At 37.6% G+C, this 23,599-nt stretch overlaps 1 protein-coding gene across 3 annotated transcripts in view; it reads left to right on the forward strand.

Annotated features, from left to right (window-relative positions):
- LOC122710961 (membralin) overlaps positions 1-23,599 on the forward strand; it is an 80,142-nt gene that overhangs the window by 15,844 nt on the left and 40,699 nt on the right. For 2 of the 3 annotated variants that reach the window (XM_043929236.1, XM_043929239.1), the window contains exons 9-10: positions 3,591-3,674; positions 15,872-16,004. In XM_043929236.1, coding sequence (XP_043785171.1) covers positions 3,591-3,674; positions 15,872-16,004 — 217 coding nt within the window. The remainder of the gene's footprint in view (positions 1-3,590; positions 3,675-15,871; positions 16,005-23,599) is intronic. The other variant, XM_043929237.1, reaches the window with a different exon arrangement.

The raw sequence follows: 23,599 nt of genomic DNA on the forward strand, positions 1-23,599 counted from the left end.
GCATCATCATCACATAAATAATGTTTTAACCTCGAATAAAATAAACACGATACCAAACCGGTTATATCTAATCACTCGTGCGAAGTATTAGATCTGTTTACTCGTGCGAAGTTTAATCACGTTTCTAACAGAGTCTAAAACTGTTTTCCCCCTCATTGTTCTCTCCGTTCTTCTTGCGAGGATTATCGTTGTTTATTATCTCATCTGTCCCTTCCCCTCCGCTTATTCCTTCCTTTTTATTATTCTTGTAATTGCGAAACATCTTTGTAGGAAATCTCTGCAGCGGTCAATCATCTGTTGTTTGTTCGTGTGGGCGTTAGAGTAGCGAGTTGTTTGCTCGAGTGAGGAAGAAAAGAGCAAAAAAAAAAGAAAATTGTTTATAGTTCTTTCTGGATAATAGTAGGAATGAAAAATCGATTTAACGGATGCTCGATATTGCGTTCGTCGTGATGTCTCGATAAAATTATGATTTTAAAATTAATTTTTCAATGATTTCTCTTTCAAAAAAAAAAAAAAAATATCTACGTATCTTTTTTATTATACGCAAATAAAATGGAATTTAAAAAATGTAGATACACGATGTTTCGAGGGTTAACAAACAATTCAATAATTGTCAATATTTGGATTAATATTTTGATGCCCCGTGAAAATTCAAATTTTATTAATATTCGCGCAGAGATAAATATTTCGGATATTATTTATAGAATGCTGATTTCTCTTTCAAAAAATTGTGCGTACTTTTCTTAAATAAACTTTAAAAAATATATATATATACGAGATGCATAATGTCTCGAGATGTGTTTCACAGGTAAAATTTTCATTTTTCACGTCTCTTTCTTCTTCTTCAAAAATGAAAATTCAAACTTTGTTAACGTTCATAGAAGAGATAAATATTAATTATTTATTTGAAATATCGATCTCTCTTCGACAAAAAAAAAAAAAAAGAAAAAAAATTCGTTCTCACCTTCGTGATATAATGAGCTTAATGAACACATTTGTGTTGATTGCAACACGAGTAGAAAGCCTCGAGTTCATTGACCTGATAGTACTTTTCACGTGGCTTCTCTAAACAGTCATAGAAACGCTGATTAATCTTTTCTATCGAATGAGTCAATAGTTAACCGGAAAATTACGATGACATCATTGTCTTTCACGGACAATTTTTTTCTTTCTACCTCTTTCGTTGTTTGAATAACACAAGTACCTGGCCGATTAGCCGATAATAGACGACAATGAACCCGTTCTTTTCTATTCGCTTGTTTCCAAGAAGATATATATATATATATATGTATATATATATATATTGAGAATTATATATTGAAAAAGGAAAAAGGCCGAGTTTGTAAATTTAAATTTCTATGCACGCAAGAAAAATAATTTTCCCAAGTTAATAAATAAATTTTTAGACAGCTTTAGGAATCATCCGAGTCATCTTGTCTTTTTTTCATATTTATTTTATAACTTACGATTCACGATCTTTTATTCATCTTTAAATTTCCTCTATTTCTTCTTTTCTACGTTTTTTTTTTTTAAATCTTTTCTCACCTCGATCTAATCTTTGCTTTGAAATATGAAGGAAGACTGCAAATTCCAATTTTATCGTTGATTTTTCTAAATTTTTAATAAATTTCGTGCCTGATCAATTTTCAACGATTCTTTTTCTCATTTAAGCTCTGCGATATCAGGATTAATTTTTTGCTTATGCAATATATTTATAATACTGTAAAAGTCATGATTATCGAGAAAATAATTTGAGATGTATTACGAAACAATCTTTATTTTCACAAATTTTTAAAATACATAGTTTTTTTACATATTTCCATTTGAAAATTTCAAATGATTCGAATAGGGGCGTATATTTTTATCTTTCGTGAGAATTATTTATTACCTTACTTTTTACATCATTTTCCATTTTATGCGATTCTTGTTGTTTTGCACGATTCGTTTCAAGCATACGTCAAATAATCATAATGATTAATTAAAAATAGAAAATCCTTTTCTTCTTTGCATCTTGTCTCGTATCTAAATTTCGCCCCGACCGAGCGTGAAAAAAAAAAAAAAATAATAATTTCGCGATGCACGTTTTCCAGTAGGGCGAAGTTTAGATTATATAGGATAAGACGGAGAACTCGGGAGTTTTAATAAGCGGTGGAAGTGGGTTTTAGTGGGTGATATCTTGAAATCTAAAATTCATTAAATCGAAACAGCACAAGGTGGAAAATTTGTAAGTGACGAGCACTATGGTTGTTATAAAGAAGACAAGACATGTGCGCCGCGTCGTTTGGGAATAAACTCAACTTCTTAATTACGTTGCTTCAACACGGTTCAACTAAATTACAGAAGAGACTACTACCCTTATGAAACTTATTCCTGAATAATTTAACGTTCGACGCGCTGCTGTTTTCCAAGTCCGAGATTTCTTCTCCTCGTATCTTTCTCGATCGAGAGACAGAGAAGAATATCGATCTTCAATTTCAAGCAGCTGTTGTAAAATTATAAACTTGAGAATACGAATCGATATCGTGTTTTCAGAACAGAAAGGAGGACAAAGTTTAAAGTTTAAAACGTTTCCCACGAATATCGAGAATTTCGACGAAAGCTTCGTTTTCCAAAAAGAGATTACTTTGATATTCGATCGAGTGCACGTTTTATTCCGTGCAATTGTTTTTCGATGAATAAAAGTTCCCATTAGAAACTGTGACGTTGTTTAGAGAAATCCAGTCAAAGTAGCAGCGGTTTGTATCAGTAATATTTAGTTACGCAAAGTAACCAATCAGAATACACGTGTATTCGATTGAATTTCAAAGATACTTTTTTATATGGAAAATGGGAGTTTCGAGTTTGCGACGAGAAGAACGTTGTTCCATCGTTTCATCAAGAGAGACAATATCTGCTACGCTTCAATTCTTTTCCGATCCATTCGTGAAAAAAAAAAAAAAAAAGAAAACAAAAATATTTTCCTACGAATAAAAAAAATTCCAAAACAAAATTTCAACATTTTTATAAATTTTTATAAATTTTTATTCATAACTTAACGATCGTTGCGGTTATGGAAGAAAAAATATGAGAAAAAAGTGGAATAAATTAATGAAAGGTTGCGTATGGATCGAGTGCAGAGACAAGAAAAGCGAAACCTCGTCCCAGGGCGGCGATCGAAAGTTTGCGAGAACTTAAATCGAGATCCAGGAAGTTTTAAAATTAATTCTTATTGAGCTTTGAACCGACTCGTCGAACGCGACACGATTTCTTCACGGCCCACAACTTGCGTAATAACCTTTTGCACGCCAACTTTTCGTCACGGAGTATCTAATAAATATTAAATTCGAACGGTTCGTCGTCGAGAATAACAGATCCCGATACAATATCGCCCGTGCATCTATACCACGGGGATGTAATAAATTATTATACATATATTTTTCATTTTTACACGCTGAATCTCTCGAACGCCCCTCACCTTTCCCCCATCTTCCTTTCCTTTCTTCCTCGATTCAGAGTTAGAAAATATCAACGCGGCGAAAATATATCCGCCTGCACGAACACCTCTTTGTCTATTTTTCACGTGAAATATACTTCTTTCCCCTTTGTTTCAGTGGATCTGCTTCAAATGTTGGAGTTCAACTTAACGGTTACGTTCCCTGCTGCGTCCCTGCTCACGGTGCTTCTGGCCCTCGTCGGTGAGTTACATCTCTTTCGTTAAACTATTTTTCATTCATTTGGACGATAGATTCTTAAATCTTCGTTATTCGATCGAAACAATATCCTACGATTCCTACGTTAAAAAGAAATCTTTCCAACTCTGGAACGTTCACATACGATATGTATATATATATATATATATTTATTAAATCGTGAGGACGTGTAGAGGGAGGGTGGAAAATATTAAAGGCTTTTTACTAAATCAGAGCCCCTCTCGGCTTCGTTCCCTCGCCGATACGACTTGGGCTCCGTTACAAAGCTGATTGGCCGGGACGGTTAACCCAGGATTCTGCATAAATTTCTGATGAAGGCGCAACAGTTGGGTAACCCGCTCGGAGCCCATTTAGCAACGGTGGCGGCGTCGGTGGTTTCCCTACCACCGCGACGCCCATTTCCATTTCAACCTGAATCTTCTCTTCACGCCTCCCATGTCCGTCACACCGCACATCCAATTCACCCTCCACCTATCGCTTATCCATCCGCAACGCTTTTCAAAATCGCGTATGAAAATCGAGTTTAATAATATTAACTCGCGCCGCGTATCTCGTCGTAAATCGATCTCTCCGTTTTCTCGGATCGAACCGAGGCAGGAGAATTTCACTTTCACTTTTCCCGCCTTTTTGGTTGGAACGTTGGTCGGACGAGACTCTTGATTGTCGACGTTTAATTTATCCGCAACCCTTTTTTCTCCTTTTTGAAAAACTCGTGATTTAACGCGCCGCGATTTCGAAATATTTCTCCGCCCGTTTGAGATCAATTTGAGAGTTCGCTTTCACTTTTCCAACATCTTTCGATTAAGTCGAACGGTTTTGAATCGTACAATCGCCGATAAAACGATACGTACATACTCCGTGATGTTTTTATTTTATCGTAGGATTATTACGTCGAGAGAAAATTATTCGGAAAGAAATTAATAGAGATTGAATGCATTGAATAGAATTAATAGGATATATTTGTATATTTGTATATTGCTTGATACGAACAAAGCAATATCTTGTGAAATTTCATCAGAATCGGAAGCGATCTCCTTGAAAAATATCAAAGTTTTTACGAGATTATTCGTGTATATCGCGAAATATTTGAATGATCATCGATACATTTTATCGCGGGCATAATCTCATAACACTTGTTGCAAATAATACTTTCACCGAGCAAACAAAATAATCATTAACAAGTATGGAATATCTGAATGCCCGGACGACCACAAATTTAGCAAGTAATCATCCAATAACCGCAAGATAACGAATCAATATTCGCGGATCAATACCAATTTTAATTGAAAATCGTATCATTTGTAATCCATATCATACATCCCGCGACTTAAATTACCAAATTGTGAATTATCAATTGTTTGATAAAATCGTCTTGCGTTTCTCCAACGCAACGATATACGATATATGTATTATATTGCAAAATACATGGTCGATACAATTTTCACTTGGAAGCGGTCAAGGTTCAGTTGGCATACCGGGGTTACAAGTTGGGCCACCAGTTGCACGGTATCCGAGCAAAATGGCAACAGAAGTGGCAAATTTCCGGATTCGTGCTGTAAGGATCGAGTGCACTAGAGATTGTGTGTATATAGAGGGTTTATCAGTGGATGTTGAAGAAGGAAAGGAAGCCTTAGGGAAGTTGTTATCTGGAGTAATGGGTTCCGGTTCCTGTGTCGCTTCCTGCCCTCCATCCGTCATCCTGCACCTCTCTCCCGCGAATACTCGTACGATTTCTCAGCTTTCTACGCGCGCATCCCTCACAACCCTCCATCCACGCCATACTTTCCTTTTTCCCCTTCTTTCTCGAAAAACAGGCTATTCTATTCGTATTACGTTTCTGCGACGCGAGAAAAAGAGGAGAAAGAGAGAGAAAGGGAGTTATTATTATTTTTTAATCGAGAATTAATTCGTGGTTAGGTTAGATAATAATCGTGATAAATTATCGTGTTCGAGAACGTTTTTCGAGAGGATAAAAAAGAAGAAAGAAAGGAAAAAAAGAAAGATCATCGTATCTTTGTGGAGGAAATTACGATTTTGATATTCGAACGTATGTCGTTTAATCCAACAACGATAAAGCAGCTCTAAAAATACGACGTTGTTTCACTTTCTGCGTCTTCTGTCTGTTCGAGGTTATATAATTCTCTCGATATTAAACGATCTTCGAAGTTTCTTTTTTTCTTTTCTCTTTTTCTGTTTTTTTTTTTTTCTTCGTTCGAAAGAAGCAATTTCCAAGCAATTCATTAACACAAAATATTATACTTTTATCTTTTTTCCTCTCCTTTGTGCCGTTTTCTGTATTAATCTTTCACGATTGTCCAACGCAAACGTTGAATATTTAATAACCAGCAAATAAAGTTCCTACAAGGATCGTCGTAATAATCAATCCTTCTTTCGTCCCCTTCTTTCGCTTAAAACACACGTCCATTTAACGCTTGTTGGAACGTAAAGTCGAAACTGTTCCTTTCACCTTTTCTAGCTTTTTCCATTCAAACTGTAGCCAATAGAAATATATTATTTATAACTTCGTATCTTCGTATGAACGAGTATCGATCTCGTTACAAATTGAAATAATTGATCATTCGAACGAACGTTTGAATGTTCGTCGATAGATTGCCGATATTTATGCAAATTTTTACCCATATTACGAAGGAGCTCGTTAGCTTTACTCCTTCCAACGTTATAAATCGTACATTTACACTTTGGATATCGTTATAAGATAAACACAGTTTTTTAAAATCTAAATCATATACCCATAATTATAAAGTTTCGCCGGGAAATTCGAACTTTTGGCTTAATCAATCACGATTTAAAAATTGAAAAATTGAAAATTGAGAGTTTCATACGCGATCGATCGATTTTTCGCGATTTTTCGCCGTTCCTCCTCTCTCCCTAAAAATTTGTTCGTTCGTTCACGGTTGTTGGCGTCCACGATTCTGTCTGTCGCGTATCGGCGCGAATTCACGTGAAATCGAGCACGCGTCGCGCGGCATTTCGCTTTGGGAACGACCACGAAGACGATTTTGCATAATGGAACGTCAAAGAAGCGGGGGTGTCGGAGGCGCCCCCGCGCATCATTGACGCATGATCGACCGCCTAACATGCTGTAAACACATTTTCACAGCCACGGTCAGATCGTGATTTCCACTCGGCGCTGTTTCGTTTATCTGCTTACGACCTCGTCCTCCGAATAACTTTTCCCTCCATCGGGCCACGGGGGTGGAAGGAGAGGGTTGTTTTCCAGTCGCTAACATGTGTTTCGCGCAAAATATATGTATATATACGTCGCTTCTGGGGAGAGAGAAGGGGGTTGTGGAAGTGATTTCTCGTACATTGTACTTTTTTTTTTCCTTTTCTCTTCTTTTCATTCATTCCGTTCTCAATCTGTTTGGAACAGTAAAGACGCTTTGTGTCGCATTTCGAGTTGAAATATTCTATAAATTACGGTTTCGAGAAAGTTATACCCTTGTAAATATGTATTTTATTATCGCGAATTAAAATATTCTCTGAATTTTGAATTCGTGTTATCCGGTTTGGAGGAAATAAGAGATATTCATTTCTAGACCAACGATTCTTACAAATAGATATTTTATCGCATTTCAAATGGAAATATTCTTTATATTTTAAATTTTTATTTGAAGAAAAAATGGATAAGATAAATATTCGATTCAACTGTTTCAAAAAGTTGAAATATCCTCGTTCAAATTTCAAATTTCGAAATCCAACGAGAATTCTATATATACATATATATGTCTTTTTGGCATCGGTTCGATAAAAATTTCCTTTCAGAATTGGAGAATTGGCAAGTAGAGCACTTGTGCCGAATACATCCGTACAACTTTTGATTCGCCGTGTAAATAATGTTAAATTACATCGAAGACAAACACGATCAAAGGAGTTAGAAACCGGGAGAAAACGAGCGTGGCGCGTGTTTGCTTTATCCTGCGGAACACTCGTGCGAGTATATATATTGTACATATGTTTCAACCTCTGTGAACACGAGCGGATCAATGACGCTTTGTATGTTGATTCAACTATCTAACCCTAACAACTTGCTCTGTAACTATTGCTCAACTCCAGATTCCATGCCGCATTTCCACCGGATGTAGAGAGATGAGATGCCGCATGGTTACACGTATAGACGCCAAATTTGCTTTCAGAACCGCGATAGATATATTATATCAGTTTCCTACGAATACGTTAACATCCTCCGTTATGTTTATTCATTATTTAAAATTTTTTTTAAAAGATTTCGCGATTTACAAACAATTCAATTCGATCTGAAACAATAGTTTTTATTAATCAATCAAGAGTAAAATTTAATATAATTTAATTTGATTTCTTGTTTCCTTTATATATAAAAAAATACGTACATATATATTTATGTATAATTTACATAATATTAAATTCGAGAAGTGATTTAAAAGAGGGATCGGAATTTAGTTTTCGGATTTTTATTGGAGATATTAGGGAGAGATACGTTTTCTGGCCCGAAATTTCAATTTGATCAGGGAGACAAGTGCGTCCAATCCCGGATTCCATCAAGCTTGGCCATGTTCGGTCAGCAGGAAATATTATGTCCATCAGATTCTACCTGTTCTGGTGGGCGGTATACGCACGAAATTAGCGTCGGCCAGGCTTTGTTCGACGCCGATGACACGTAAGCGATGGTCGTGCAGAGCCGACCACTGATTAACCACATTATTAGCAGTTGTTCCTTCAGAAACGACGTAACTGCTCGTTGTTCCGTTTTCGTTCGTAAATTGATCAAAAGTTTTCATTCATACGCTGATATGCGTAATATTTTATGCATCTCCCCCCTCGAGAGAACTTTCAACAAAAATCCTCCTTTCCAATTTATTTATTTCTAATTTTTGATATCGATATATTTCTCTCGAATTTTAATTTGTATTCGCGCGGTAAAAAGAATTTTATTTACCAACGATCCAACGATATTTCTGTATCATTATTTTGATAATCAAGCAAAACGGTTATCAAACGGAATCCGAAACGTTCTAAATACTTTTTCGCTTTATATTTCTTGAAAGCTTTCTTCTTATATTTCTTCACCGTACACACACACATACGTTCTCGTCATTCGTCTTATTTCTTAAATAGGCACTTAAATAAAATTGAAACGGATCAAAAGATAAAAATTCGTTGGAACGATAGAAACTAATTTATCATCCTCTGAAATTTTTCAATGTAACGGAAAAAAAAGAAAAGACTCTGAACGAAAGTGATGCAGAGGTACAACAAAGTTCAAATTTTTATTTTCAAGTTCATGTCGATGTTCACGCATGATCGATCGGTATCATAGTTTCACAGGCGCAACATGCTCGCTGTGTTGCACCGCTGTCCATGTCGTCAATCACGAATTAGTTTTGATTCAGAGAGAGAGAGAGAAAGAGAGAGTGTCATACACGTGGACAGAAATGATAATTACGGTTATGATACGGTAAACGTGTAATTTTGTACGAAGAAGAGAGAGAGGGAGGGAGCCCTTCTTCGGTTCGTTACGCGTTCTTTCATTTCGTGAATGTGAATTTTCACCGTCCCTTTGTCCCCGCAAAATAGTCTCTCTTTCCTACCCCCGTGAAATGTTTGAAGCGACCGGTATTATTTCCATTTACACGGAATTAAGTTACATTAATTAGTCACATTATTATTCTCGGAAGAAGAATATGAAAATGAGCGAAGATTTCTTTCAAGATCCCCGAGCGGAATCCTTTTTTTCCCCAATTAACACGCGTTTGAAGCGCGTTTTTTAATCTCTCTCTGCTAGTATCACCGTGTTTGGATCGATTTAATGATACACCGTCTCTCCTCGTTTTAATAAGAAAATTATTTGTTATTTTCGTTCGAGTGGAAAATTAATAAGCACTGTTGTAACGATTTTACACGGGTTTATACGTATATATATAATTTTCTTATCTCTTGCACAGGATCGATCTGACACATCTAACGCGACCGATTTCAATTAACCTCGTTTAATTGTATAAAATTGTTATAAAACCGTTATCCCGTCGCAAACGATGAAACATTTCAAGACCCACTCGACGATACATCGAAGCTATATCTCGAAATAACGCTTACCTTGCAATTGCCGTAATTTTCCTTATCGGGTTTACCTCATACGTAAGTCATTGCCATTAACGTGCACGCGGTTCACCGACCCACCTACGAGCGCTAAGACACCTCGTCCGAGTGCTCGACTCCGAAGTCGACGAACCGCATGTGGGTTAAGGTAGTTTTCATTCAACGATTTATGACTCATAACCTTCTCGAGGATAATTTCCACGAGAATTCGCAATTCCACCAGCGCATCGCCGCGATGATTGTAACTCGGTTAAATTACGTATCATCGCTTGCTTCTTTTTTATCGACTCGTTTCAACGAGTTGTATAACTTCCATTGCTTCGGGAGAATGTTTTTTTTCCCGCCAAAAGGGGGGAAAGGAATTTCGATATTTCGATTAATCGAGGCTTTTTTCTTTTTTTTTTTCCCTCTCTCTCCTTTTCACGAAAGTGAATGGCGCCCACTTTATACACCCATATTTTGGTCGTGAAAAACGGGTTTGCTTGGAAAAGTGTCTGGTTGACACGAGATGCATACGAACTGTCCCAAATGGATCGAGTTTACGACCGCATTTATCGCGTTGGATAGACGTCACGTGCGATATTCCATTTAATTTCCCTATACTTTATCTCCATTCCTACGACTTAGGAACCGCGAAACCAAATAGGGGGGGGGGGGAGAGAGACTTACGACGCCTTGACTATGCGTGTTACCGTGACTGATTATTTTACTTAAGATGTTAAAGGAAAAAAGGGACGAATACGGTAATTCGGACAGTTTGTTTCCTCGTTTCAATATTGATCGAGGCTAAAAAAAAAAAAAAAAAACGGAAACGAAACGCGCGTACGAGTAATTCTCATATTTCCTCAGACTCAATACAATCTCCATAAATCAACTTTCCTTATTTAAAGTTCTGTTATTTGTAATATTACATACCGTGCCATCGACTCTGAAAAGTCGAGAACCGATCGATTTCATTAATCGCGCAATTCTTCGTCGTTCAAATCCAACGATTTCCAATTTCCAATAAGCAACTAAGTAAAAATTAACGAAGAATTAACGAGATAAAGAGACGATGAAAATAAAATAAAATTCCGATTAAAAAACGTATATGTATATCCAGATTTTCCTATCTTCTCTCTCTTTCTCTCTCTCCTTTCCTCCCCCTCTCACTCGTCACCCGAAACAGGGAGAAATTTTTCTCGAGTAACGAGAGGATCCCCCTGATCGGTTTTTTTCTCGTGGTGGAAAAATGCTGGCGACATAAATTGGACCGTTCCTCGGTCGCAATTTCACCGTGGCGCGAGATTATCGTCCGTAGTTGCTCGAGGAATTTTAACGTCTTTATAAAAAGGAGGGAGAAACGTCGAAGCACGAGGGGGGAGGGGGGAGGAGTGCACACTCGTCCACGTGCTCTTCTCCTCTCATCGGCTTTACCGAGGGGCGAGGTAATGTCCGGCTAGTATGCATTTAAACGAGTGCATTATCCGCGCATTATCCGCCGTTAAGATCATTTCGGATGCACCCCTAACCCTCTTTCTCGCGCGCGTAACTGATTCATGGCGTCTCTCTCTCTCTCTCTCTCTCTCTCTCTTTCTCGAGTACTTGTTACCCGAATAACGATATTTTCGTTCGTGCCAATTTTTACGATTCGCGGGAATCCCCGAATCTCCATTCTGCGAATTTGTATTTAAAACTTAGGGGTTATTCGAATGTCGAATGTTAAATTATTCTTAAAATTCTGGAAAATTTTTTGGAAATTTTTTACGAATCGACATTTGGAGATCTTACATTTTGGAGATCGTTGTTGTAATTAATGCTCGATAGTTTTATTTTTTGAAATTTATTTAGCAGGGGTTTAAAGGTAAAGAAAGTTTTAAGATAATTTTATTTACGATTTTTGTTACGATTAACGAGACACGAAGAGAAGTTATCGATGTTGCGTATAATACAGGTTATTATTAGCCATTGCATCGAATCTTTCGATTTTCATACCCGCCCACGTGCATTGGATACGCGCTCCATATTGGCATTTTCAACAGCAATTAGCACATTTGTCAGACTGTGACATTTAATATCCAATTATGTTCATTGTTGATCGCCGCCGTCGATAGATATTCGATGATCGAACACGTATAATTATATTGCTTACTTGAATGTCATTAATATGTTTCGCGTGCGGATATTGTTTAACGCATCTTACGCTTACAGGGTTAATGAACCGTGTTTCATACTCGATACGAAAATTTTGAAATTTAAATTTTTCACCGCATCCCTATTCGTATTGTTTATCAAACTCATCGTCTCGGAATTATATTTCTCTACGATTAACGTGATCGATCGATCGTTCTATCTCTTGAATTCTGACAAGAAATAAGTCGAAGTATACTCAGGAACATCCTCTTCTTTTTAAAGAGATAATTCTTCGAATCAAATCGATTTTATAATCCGTTAATTTCCTCCGTTGTTGCATTATTTTCAGATCACAACTATTTATCTTAATTACAGATACCAAGCAAATCCTCGTTCTCACCCCCAAAGTTGTTATTTCAAATCATCACACGTTGCGCGATTTGTATTTGTATCGTCTTGTCGTGCACATTTGGGGTGTAAACTGTTGACAGGATACTCGTTAGTATTCAACTAGCGTTGTTTTCTTCTTGTTTCGTCGCCCAGTGTCCGATCAAGAAACTAATTATCCGAGCTGCACCCCCAACCATTCATCCTTTTCATTGTGAAGTGCCTTCATTGTCGCTATGTATTTCTCTATCTTTTGTTCGATATGTATATATATGTGTTTTCTTTTCCTCTAATTTCGTGTATTTCACGTGTACTTTATATAAGTATTTCGAACATCGATGTCAGATAAACAGGTCAGAGACAATTGCTCGATTTGTCTAATTTTAGATTTTTCTTTCTATATATTTATTTTAAGTTGTTTCTATCGATCCTGCGATTGGATTTCTCAAGTTCGGTTAAAATTAAAATTCAAGTTTATAATCTTAGAGATAGTTCTTAATTAAGATTTAATGTGTGTAATTTTACGTAGATAAACTAGATGAAAGAATATTTTGCTCTGCAAAGAATTATTTTCTTTCCTTATTTACGAGGCTCGAACGATCATTGCAATTAATTTTGTAGAATAGAATTTCTCAAGTCCGGTTATTCGGGCTAACATTTTCCACCTCTATCTACGAAATATTTTACGAAGCGTTAATTGAATGTTGCCAATCGGTTTAATTATGCTAAATCTCTAATCTACGAATTTACTATTATTACGCCCGGCATTACCAGGAATACACAATGCGTTATTATGAATATATCCATGTGATTTATTCGTAAAATGATGAAGTTAATCACAATCGTTCGTGTTGGTTCACGTGATATTATTAAGAATAGTTAACAACAATTTCGCAAGGAGAACAATGGACATTTAATATTTTCACGGTATATTATATCAAACCGTATATAATAATAATTAATTGGATGTTGCACAATAGAGAGCCAACAGCCTTTTCGTTATTCGATTCTTGATGATTATGATGATAAAAGATTTCTAAAAAAAAAAATCTTCGTCTTGAAAATTTATTTATTCAAACACCGCGTCGAGTTGAACCGCTCGCGTCTCGAATTAATCGAGGAAAAATATATCGTCGTCGATTTTTCAACGTTGGGGGAAAAAAAAAAAAAAAAAAAGAAACTTTCAACATTGTCATTAATCACCGTTGGAACGGTATATTTTAGGTAGGTTGGTCGTTTTGCACTTTCGTGACCTGGCCACGACACACCCTGGGATACTTTTATTATTTCCGCTCGGTCCCCGGGGGGGTTTTCATATCGTTACAATTCATTAGGAAACACGCTAGCCGAACAACATTGTGTTCTCTATACTTTCCTCGAAACGCATTAACTTCCCCCTCTCTGCGTTCCATCGGATCCCTGCGAATCCGCTCCGAAAATTTACGTATGGAATTATTTTGAATTATCTACCCGATATAGATATTTTTAATTTTAAAAAACGGGACAATGCCCCCGACGAGCGAGTTTTTCTAAGTGAACCAAGATGAGGGAGGGAATTTATATTAAATTTTCCAGAAAGTTTCAACCGAGGATCTCCTTCGAGTTCCGTTTTTTACATAACCAACTGTTCCAGTTGAAATTATATCGAAAAATTTTAAGACTCGTAATTTTAATCTTTGGTATTTCTTTTTTTCTTTCTTTTTTTTTTTCTCTCTTCAAACAAATTTGAAGAAGAGAATGTGAATTCAAAGGATTCTTCTCCGCCCGCAACAGTTTGCACGAAGAATACGAAGAGAGATATTATGCGTGTAAAATATTCCCGTGTGTCTACATTTCTTCTTCACGTTGAAATTCTTTGCCTCTAAGTAAATTTCTAAGTTGAATTGCCTTTCACGGCGATCAGATCTTAATTCTTCTCCTTCGTCTTTAAACGATGATCTCCACTCTCCTTCATAACGTTTTTTTCAAAGTTCAAAACCTTAAACTTCAATTCATTCGATCATTTTCCATTTTATATCAAACGATGCGAGTTATATTTTTCTTTTTATCTACCAATAATTTAAAAAAACGATGAATGCATCCCCTTTCTCCTCAATTATCCTCGAAGAAGCGATTGTTACGTTTCGATTTTTTTTTTTTTTTTTTTTTTTACAAATTCAAACACGGTTGCAACACTGTCACAATCATATTTCCGCGAATTCGATCCGCGATTGCTATCCGAATTCTGGCTGGTTCACGGCTAGTTTGACGGGGATGAGAGGGAAAGGGAAGAGCGGTTTTCGAACGGAATAACTTGGCCGATGTTTCAACCGATAAGTGAGATTTAACGTTCAACGCCTGGGAAACAATAAAAACGGCGCTGCGTGTTGTAACGTATCGTTTTAACGGTGTATAATGGTCAAATGGGGAGGGTATTAAATTTACACGGGCCGGAGGTATTGTGCTCTCTGTGCCGCCAACTTTTAATTGCGCGGAAACTATTCGATTAATAGGACAGAGATGTTGGTTTGATAGGGAACGATTGCCGGTATCGATTACCGTGAAGCATGCTTCGATATTTGCGAAAAAGTTCTCTCCTCTTTTTTCCCTCCTCCCCTTCCTTCCATCGAGCACGGATTTGTTAACCTCGTTCGTTGCTTCTCGGAATTAATAATAGTTGTTCCCGTATAAATCCCCTTTGCGAAAATATTCGCGTGCAACAAAGTGTGAAAAAATTATAGAGTTGAGTCAACGATGAAAGAAAGAAAATTTAATAGAGTGGTGGATGGAAATGTGGATGATAATGGAATTAAAAAAACGGATAAATAAGTGGTAAATACTCGGTGGTGTGTCGGTAAGTAGTTAAGCAGTTAAGTGTCGCGCGGCGCTAGTGTCGCACGATAATAATTAATTATCGATCGAGACGATGATTCTCGATTTGATTCTCTCGAACCCTTCCTTCTTTTTCATCGCTCGTTTCGCAAATTAATAATAATCCCGGTTGTTTATGCGACTTAATGTCAAGTCGGACGGGATCTAAGAAAAACATCGTCTTACCTTATTAAATCGCTTGGACAAAGAAAATTTCCTGTTCAACCCTCCCTCTCTCCCTCCTCCCTCCCCTCCCTCTCTTCCTCGTTCGAATTAAATTTTCAAACGCAGCTACTTCAATTAACGACTGCGCGCACTATATCCTTCCAGCAAAGGGAAAAGGGAAGAAAACGTTTGTGTCGGGAAGGATTTACTTCGAAATCTTCGCGGATAAAATTGTCGTTAATTATTCGAGAATGTCGTTCGTTATGTATCGGAAATACGATTTAACGTCGATAATTTTCTAATTGGTTTTAATCCTTCCTCCCTCCCCTGCCCATTCTTCTTTCAATATATTTCAATCGATCCAAATTTTTATCTTTGTCTCTAAAAACACTTAAGACGAATATAAGAAAATATTTTGAATAGTTCGATTCAATCACGTAATAATCCTTCTTCCTCTTCTGCCCATTCTTCTTTCGTATATTTCAATCGATCCAAATTTTTAATATAACTGTAAGGACAAATATTTTCGATAGTTTTATTTTTAATTACATAAAAAAAAAAAATTGTTGCAGGAATGGAGGCAATCATGTCAGAGTTCTTCAACGACACCACGACCGCATTTTACATTATACTGATCGTTTGGATCGCCGATCAATACGATGCCATTTGCTGCCACACACCGGTTACGAAAAGACACTGGTTACGGTGAGTGTTTTCCAACCATAAAATTTTTCCAAATGAAATTTTTTTTTTTACATACACAATCTTATAGCCTTATTCCCTTAATTTCTTGGACGGAATTAATTTTAAATTTTACTTTGTAAAATTTTAATAACGTTCGAATCAATTTCCATTCGCACGATTCAACGTTTATCACGGGAGCACGGATCGGCGAGCTTCCTCCGTTTATGAAAATTTCATAAATACGAACGCAAAATACCTTTCGATACCAATAAACGTACAATCAATCGTATCGCTTTACGACCACCACCGGTGTGCTGCTGCACGTCCCCTCCTCGAAGAAAAACAACAAGGGAAGGGAGACACCCACCCCCCCCTTTTAAAATATCATTCCACTCGGTCGTGTAATGCGGCCGACTACCACCAAGGTTACGACGAGGTTCACTCGTCGTTGCTTGAAATCCCAGGGATCGTTACCCCCTGCTTTTTAGATTGTTACCGGGGATGATCGAAGGAGCATTTAATTAAAAAGGATTACGGTGTATTAAGTGGCGAGTCAGTCGTGTAGTTTCTGCGGGTAAATCGGCAGACCTCGCCTTTTCTCTTTATCCCGCCACCGTGCACCTCCGGCTAAAACTGAAACGATCAAAGTATCCCATTCTGTCTCGGGAGTAGCCTTTGTTGGATGACGATAAAACGCCTTGTCCGCCTCGTCACGGTAACTTTACGAGAGGACAAAACGGGAGTTTAATATACAACGTTCGCCAATTGAAAAAAAAAAAAAAAGGAGGGGAGAGGGAAGGAAAAAGAAAAAAGAAGAATAAGAAGAGGAAGGTCTAGCAGTAGAAAGGGACGAAAGTTGAATAAAGCATCGGCCAGGATACGTGCAGATACACCCGATTAAATTACGTTCCGGGCGAATTCTCTTCCCTTAGAATTATTGAAAATTATACGCAATTTCTTCCACGTTTCCTCTGATATTCGTTTAAAAAACTGTGGCCTGTCGCAGTTTCTCCGCGTGTACACCTCGTGTTGATCCTCTCCGCGAGGCTGTCTCATGCAAATGAGGAACGGTGTGGCTTTGAGGCGGTTGGAAATAAAATTTCTCCTGGATAAGGTTAAATGATTTTGAACGATGCACCGTGCGTATAAATGCTCTCCCTTTCTTTCTTTTTTCTTCTTTTGGGAATATTTTAGATGTCTCATTCAAGCTTCAATTGGTCATTTAATTTAAGAGAGGATGTTTTATAATTTTTAATTCCTATCTTCCAAATTATTCATCAAGTTATATTTTGTAATCTCTCGTCGTTATTTGGGATGAATCGTCGATACATTGTTAATGAAATGGATCCAGAATTGACTTCTGATCGTAATTTAATAATCGTTTTTCTCCCCAGAATACTAAAGGAATGTCACAATGTTAGCGTTACTCTCATATTGAACACGATAATTAACAGTTTTTAACGTTAAACCGAGTCTAGTAACCAGAGAACGAGCAAAAATTCCATCGACAAAGGGTAGGAATGATGGTGTATTAAGCTGAGAAATACCGATCTGTATTTCTCAATGAAGCAATTATTCCGGCATCCGCGTATGTTACCAGAGATCGCTATAATTGAGGACGAATGCGTACCTTCAATAATCATTGCTGTTTATTGATTAGACTGGAATGCGTAGATCTCGAGCACGGTATGTACAGAGAAATCTTCATTAAACAGTGGCGGTCTATGTCGTAATAAGCTCACGAATTTCTCCTGAAAATAAATAAATATATATATATATATATAATAATTCTCTGTTAGGTTCTCTTTTAAAAATTTTCCAATTTTTCACATTTCGATCGAACTATTAAACAAGTAGATATCCTGCAAGAAAATTCATCCGATTTAAAAAATCCTAATTGCAACGAAAATTGTTATTATTTTCTATGTGTAATATTTTTTTGAACGGAGGTCAAAATCAACCCCCAAGATTTTCTATATTTCATCGAGTTTCTAATACAATTTTACAATCTCAGTAATTTAAAATTGTCTCATCCTGTGTTAAAACTTCGATCGATTTCTCAAAGAAGAAAGATATTTTATTATTTCGTACTCTTTTAAATCTCTATTAAAAAAAAAAAAAATCAGAATTTTAGGATCATTTTTTAGGAGAATGAATTTCTTCCAAAAATGAATAATTGTTCGTTTGCTCCGTCATCACTCCCCTTGAAACTCGATTAGTCTTTCCACGTTTGTTCCACACGATGGCCGCTCGATCCCCATAAATACTCGCGATCAACCCAGATTCGGGCCGGAATTGTCGCGCTCCGAGCATTTCGTCGCTGGTTTGTGTACAGATGTCAAAGCCGGATCAGGATGAAATCCCTCGTGTAATAGGAATCGAGTTTTAACGCTCGATATGTCTTACGCCGGGGTGGGGTTGAGGCCTCTCTACAGAGGGGAGGGGAGACGTGGAGGACGAGGACGTAATTTCCTTAGACCGACAAAGGTATATGGAACGAGACATTAGGGGCATTAGACGGCGATTAAACAAAATTGTCGCCGATCATGGCCCTCCCCCACTTGTCGCCTTCGATGTTTGAACAGGTTGGTGACGCGCGAGTGAACGGTCAATGAAATTGATGGTGGGGGCGAATACGTTTAAAGAGGAACGTTTTAAATGGAAGTTTTCGAGGGAGGGATTAAATAAGGGATACAAAATTTTTCACGTCGAAAGCTTTCTTAAGTCGCTGTAAATAAACGAATAAGAATTGTTTGTTACGAAAGAGTATTGAGAATTTTGTATATATTTTGAATATACGTAAATCTTTCTTATCACGCCACTTATTTATTAGTATTACTTTTTTCTAATTTTTTTAATATCGCGTGTATTAATTTTAATACAATTAAGATATTTTTCTCTCTCGACGAGGGATTAAAAATCAGAAGATTAATATTGGCTGTAGATCGAATTCTAGGTCGAAATGTGTTCTTATAAAGGGGAAATTATTGGAATGAATTTTTAGATGGGAATAAAAGGTGATTCTCGATGTTGAAATTTTTCGAAATCGGAAGATCGATTTGGCAGTAGAACGAGTCCGTGTTCCGTCAGACGATAGAGAAGCTATACGAGAATATTGTAACTTGAATATTGTAAATTTTCTTGAGAACGATTCCTTTTTATATTCGTAATACCAAATTAGATAACTTTGATTTTATATGTTAAAATATCGAATCGAGTAAAAATAATTTGCACGAATTTTCCTCAAATAAAAAAAAAAAATAAAAAAATCCTCGTTACGACAAAAATTCGAAATCCGATCGACGATCATCGTTGGAATAATTCTTCGAATATTCCTCGATCGGTTTAATCTCAGCCACGATTTAATCTTATCCCCTTATCGTGGGAAAGGGAATGGATCGAAACGGCTTTGCTCCCCGGTGAAACACGGCCGTAAGGACAGCCGGGTTTCCTTTAGGTGGGTCGGAGTCAGGCGGCATTAGAACAGCCGGGTGTTAGACAACAATTAAACAGATCTGACGGGGGTGGTAATATCCCCCGTAGTATCCGGCCACCGAGTATCAGAATTGCGCGTTGTCGAATTCACGTCGTCGGGATTTACAGTGGATCGACTTTAACCGCGTAAAGGGGACGTTGGGAACGCGGGGGAAGAGACGTACAATCCGCCCCGTTTTTTTTTTTTTTTTAAATCCGTGCAACCGTGGTTTGATTTTCACTCGAAACGAAGGAGAGCTGGTGCTTGGTTCGACCTCGTTTCGACGCCCCGTGAACGACGAGATTGTTTCGCTTCGACTCGGATCGGTTTTTGTCACGTAAGCCGAATAGATTTAATGAACGGTGATGGCCCCTTTTAGAAAAATTGGCTTTCCAAAGTCACGAATCGAAGTCGCTCAGAGATTCGTCCCTCTTAGAAATTTACCTTACCTATTTGAATAATGCGTGTTATTATAATAGAGAAAAGTGTTTTTTTTTTCTGCTCATTGCAAGTGTCAATTGCAATTAAATTAGAATGGAGAAGGGGTTTACAGTTTATAGATAAAGAATTATAAGAATGGGAGAGGAATAATATAAGTTTATTCGAAAAAAGGGAATGCGTAATTTGCCTCATTGATGATTCAATATTTGATCTCTCTTTTATTTTCTCCCTCTACTTAAATTAAATTATCCGTGACGTTAAAACGTCGAGATGACAAAGTATCGATATAGTTGGAAACGTGGGTGAAACACTGTTCCTTCCGATTACGCAAAGCGTTTTCTGGTCGAAGCCATTTCGCAGACGAGACGTGATCGCGGTTCAATTTACTGCTTTACGATCTTGGGGTTCTGGTTGCCTGACTTTGGGTCACGATAGGTATGCAACCAACAATCGAACACCATCGACCGACTGTTTCTACGGGTCATCCGGTTTTAATTAGAAACTCGACTTCCGTTCGCACGCGGTTTATCCGATACTTCGTTTCGGGCACCCTGTCTTTAACCTTCTGTCGTACGTAATCCAAAACCTTTATCGGTGGATAACGTAAATGGAAAGGAAAAAAACGGATGATAAAATCGAGCAAAAATTTTTTCATAATTTGAATTTGAAAATTCGTTCTGCGTTTTAATCAACATATGAAATCGAGATATCTTTGAATCTTTCATATCCACATTTCTTTTTAATCATTATTCATATTCTATATCCATTTCTTCAATATTCATTAATTATTGAGAAAAGTTTCATAGTGTCACGAATAGATTGCGGATTTTTATGCATATTTTTTTATATTACGTTGTGTTCTGTTTATTCGGCTACAGATATACATTATATATTATTGACAGTTGATTGAAAATATCGAAAAATATTGAACACGATCATTTGTCACATAATTTACCTTAAATCTCGATTAAAATGCTATTAAAATTACGAAAACTTTGAACCGTTATAATTCCGAAGATAGTGACTTCCGGTCAACGAGTGAACGATCCTTAGAAGCGCGGAATCTTCCCCTTTAAAACGCTTTTTCGTTGATCTCGATACGACTTTCGGTTCCCGAGATATCATCCTGTAAAGAAAAGATAATTTTTAACCATTTACCTTAAACATTATTAAATCGTATTAAAAATTAGTAAAACTTTGAATCGCTATAACTCCGAAGATGTTAACTTCCGGTGAACCAATGAACGATCGTTAGAAGCGCGGAACCTTCCCCTTTAAAACGCTTTTTCGTTTATCTCGATACGACTTCCGGTTGCCGAGATATCGTCGTGTAAAGAGAAGGATAATTTTTAATCGCTTACTATCTCCTTCCTTGTCGCTTACTTGAACTTCTCCCTCGCACCTCGTCTCACTGACCTATCCCAAACTCCAGACAAGCGACCAGACGCGATTCCTGGAAAAAACGTAGTACGCATTTCTAAAATATATAGGCCAATAGATGGCGCCACCGTTCACATTTTCTGTACTAAGTTAACCACCGTGGACACTTTGAATCCTTGTAACTCGGCAACGGATTGAGATATCGGGATGAATCAAAAACCGATTTCAATGGAATTTTTTCCTCCATCCTTTGGACGTGTTTTAATGACTGTGTATACGTTATATATTTTTTTATACATCGAAATTGAATATTTGAACACGTTTTAATCAGATGGACTTTCGATTTGGAACAAGAAGAATTAAATTTACACGATTTTGAATATCTTCGAGTTAAATGATATACACGAAAGTATTAAAAATTTGCCCGTATCGTACGTGTACTTTTGGATCGGGATGAAACTCTGGAAGTGAAATCAAGGCTGTGCACAATGGCAACGGTTCCGTTTCGTTCACACGCGGAAAATTGGTGCCGATACAGAAGAATAGATATCGCCGGGAGGCAAAAGCTACTGAAAGTTCAGTGATTGCTACACCTGATATCTGTTACACGCGAAGTTGGATATTTCCACATTTTTCTTGCTCTTTTTCCATCACCACAGGCGCAGACCTTCGATACACACCTATCCCTATGATATTTTTTCCCCTCTCTATTCTCACAATTTTTTTTCACGCGCGCGGAGTGAAACGAGCAATTTTTCGACAACCCTTTTGAAGAAAATGCGCAACCCCCTTTTTCTCAACGATTCGGATCGAATCTTTTCTTTTAATTTCTTTTTTTTTTTTTTTTTTTTTAATTTCAAATTTATAAATTTACGACACAATAAATTGTCATAATAAATCAATCCGAGATTAGCTTCTTTCGCCTCTTTTAAAGAGGAGGAGGGGAGGATAAACGCAATCAAGCGATTGGTTTCACGGGTATATACCCTACGGTTCAAACCTCAAACCCCGACGATAAAAGTTTCATTCATTTGTTCAAAGGAAAGGGTCACTGTTCCCAGTCTTGTCTACGTGTGCGCACACATACACACACACATACACGCACACGTGGCACGTTTCCATTGTGTACAGGGACAATGCTCGTTGTCGAAAACAATTAGAAAAGTGCTTTGTCGAATCGTTTCGCCCGATAATACCGATTTACCGTTTGACTTCTCAAACCGAGATGAAGAGAGGCGAAACTCCGTTTCATCGGTTTTAAATCCCTGAAATGGATGAGGGCATCGTTTAATCCACCCTCCCTCCAAAAAATCTATTTTTATCCATTTATACATACATATATATATATATATATCACGTACACGATGATTCCAATCTATCCCTGTTCGAAAACAGGGACACTTGTTACGCCTTGTCATCGCCATTATTTCGTTCCTTCAATAATCTGCGAGAAAATGGAGGAAAAATTTCCAATCGAAATACAAAGATTCCATTACACTTCCAATTCCAATACACCTCCCTTCCTTCGATGGAGGAATTCCATTTTTTCAAAAATTCATACGCGATGGTAAACCGACGAGTGTTTAAAAATTACAACAGTGTAGAGGAAAGATCTAGAGAAAACGCTTTAATTTTCGATGGTTCGAAGGATGCTGCCCGATGAAAGCAGGATAGAAAGAGGGGGCGAAACATGCTAATTCGAACCGGAGGGATTGGGAGGGAGTTGAAAAGCTGGCGCGATTCGGTTTCGGGCAAATATTTGTTGCCTTGGGAGGATCGATCGAAATTAATATCGCTATTCGTTAATGATTATTTTGTAATTTCCCTTCCCGTGCACGCGTTTTATACGCTCGCCTCGAATACGTGTTTTTCGCGTAAAGCGCAAATTAATATAGTTTCCGTGTAATGGTCGAGCAAATAATTCCAGAGAGAAGGAGGGAGGGGGGGGGAGGGGAGGGGAGGAGGAGTATGAATTGTGCATAATTAAGAACGAACGTATTTTTAATTTAACTCCGCCGGAACATTTTATTCCTTCCGCGGTTTTAGCCTCTCCTCTACGCGCCTCCTCTCCTTTCAACCGCCCCTCTGTCTGTATTATCTTCCGCCGTGGTGAATCTCTTAATTATTTTTCTCGCTTGTTTTCACGCGCGAGCAGCTTCTCTCTCTCTCGCTCTCGCTCTCTCGCTCTCGCTCTCTCGCTCTCGTTCTCTCGCTCTCTCGCTCTCGTTCTCTCGCTCTCTCGCTCTCGTTCTCTCGCTCTCTCGCTCTCGCTCTCGCTCTCGCTCTCGCTCTCTCGCTCTCGCTCTCGCTCTCTCGCTCT

The sequence above is a fragment of the Apis laboriosa genome, unplaced genomic scaffold (genome assembly GCF_014066325.1).
Source record: "Apis laboriosa isolate Shangri-la unplaced genomic scaffold, ASM1406632v1 scaffold16_cov148, whole genome shotgun sequence".
Lineage (NCBI taxonomy): Eukaryota > Metazoa > Arthropoda > Insecta > Hymenoptera > Apidae > Apis > Apis laboriosa.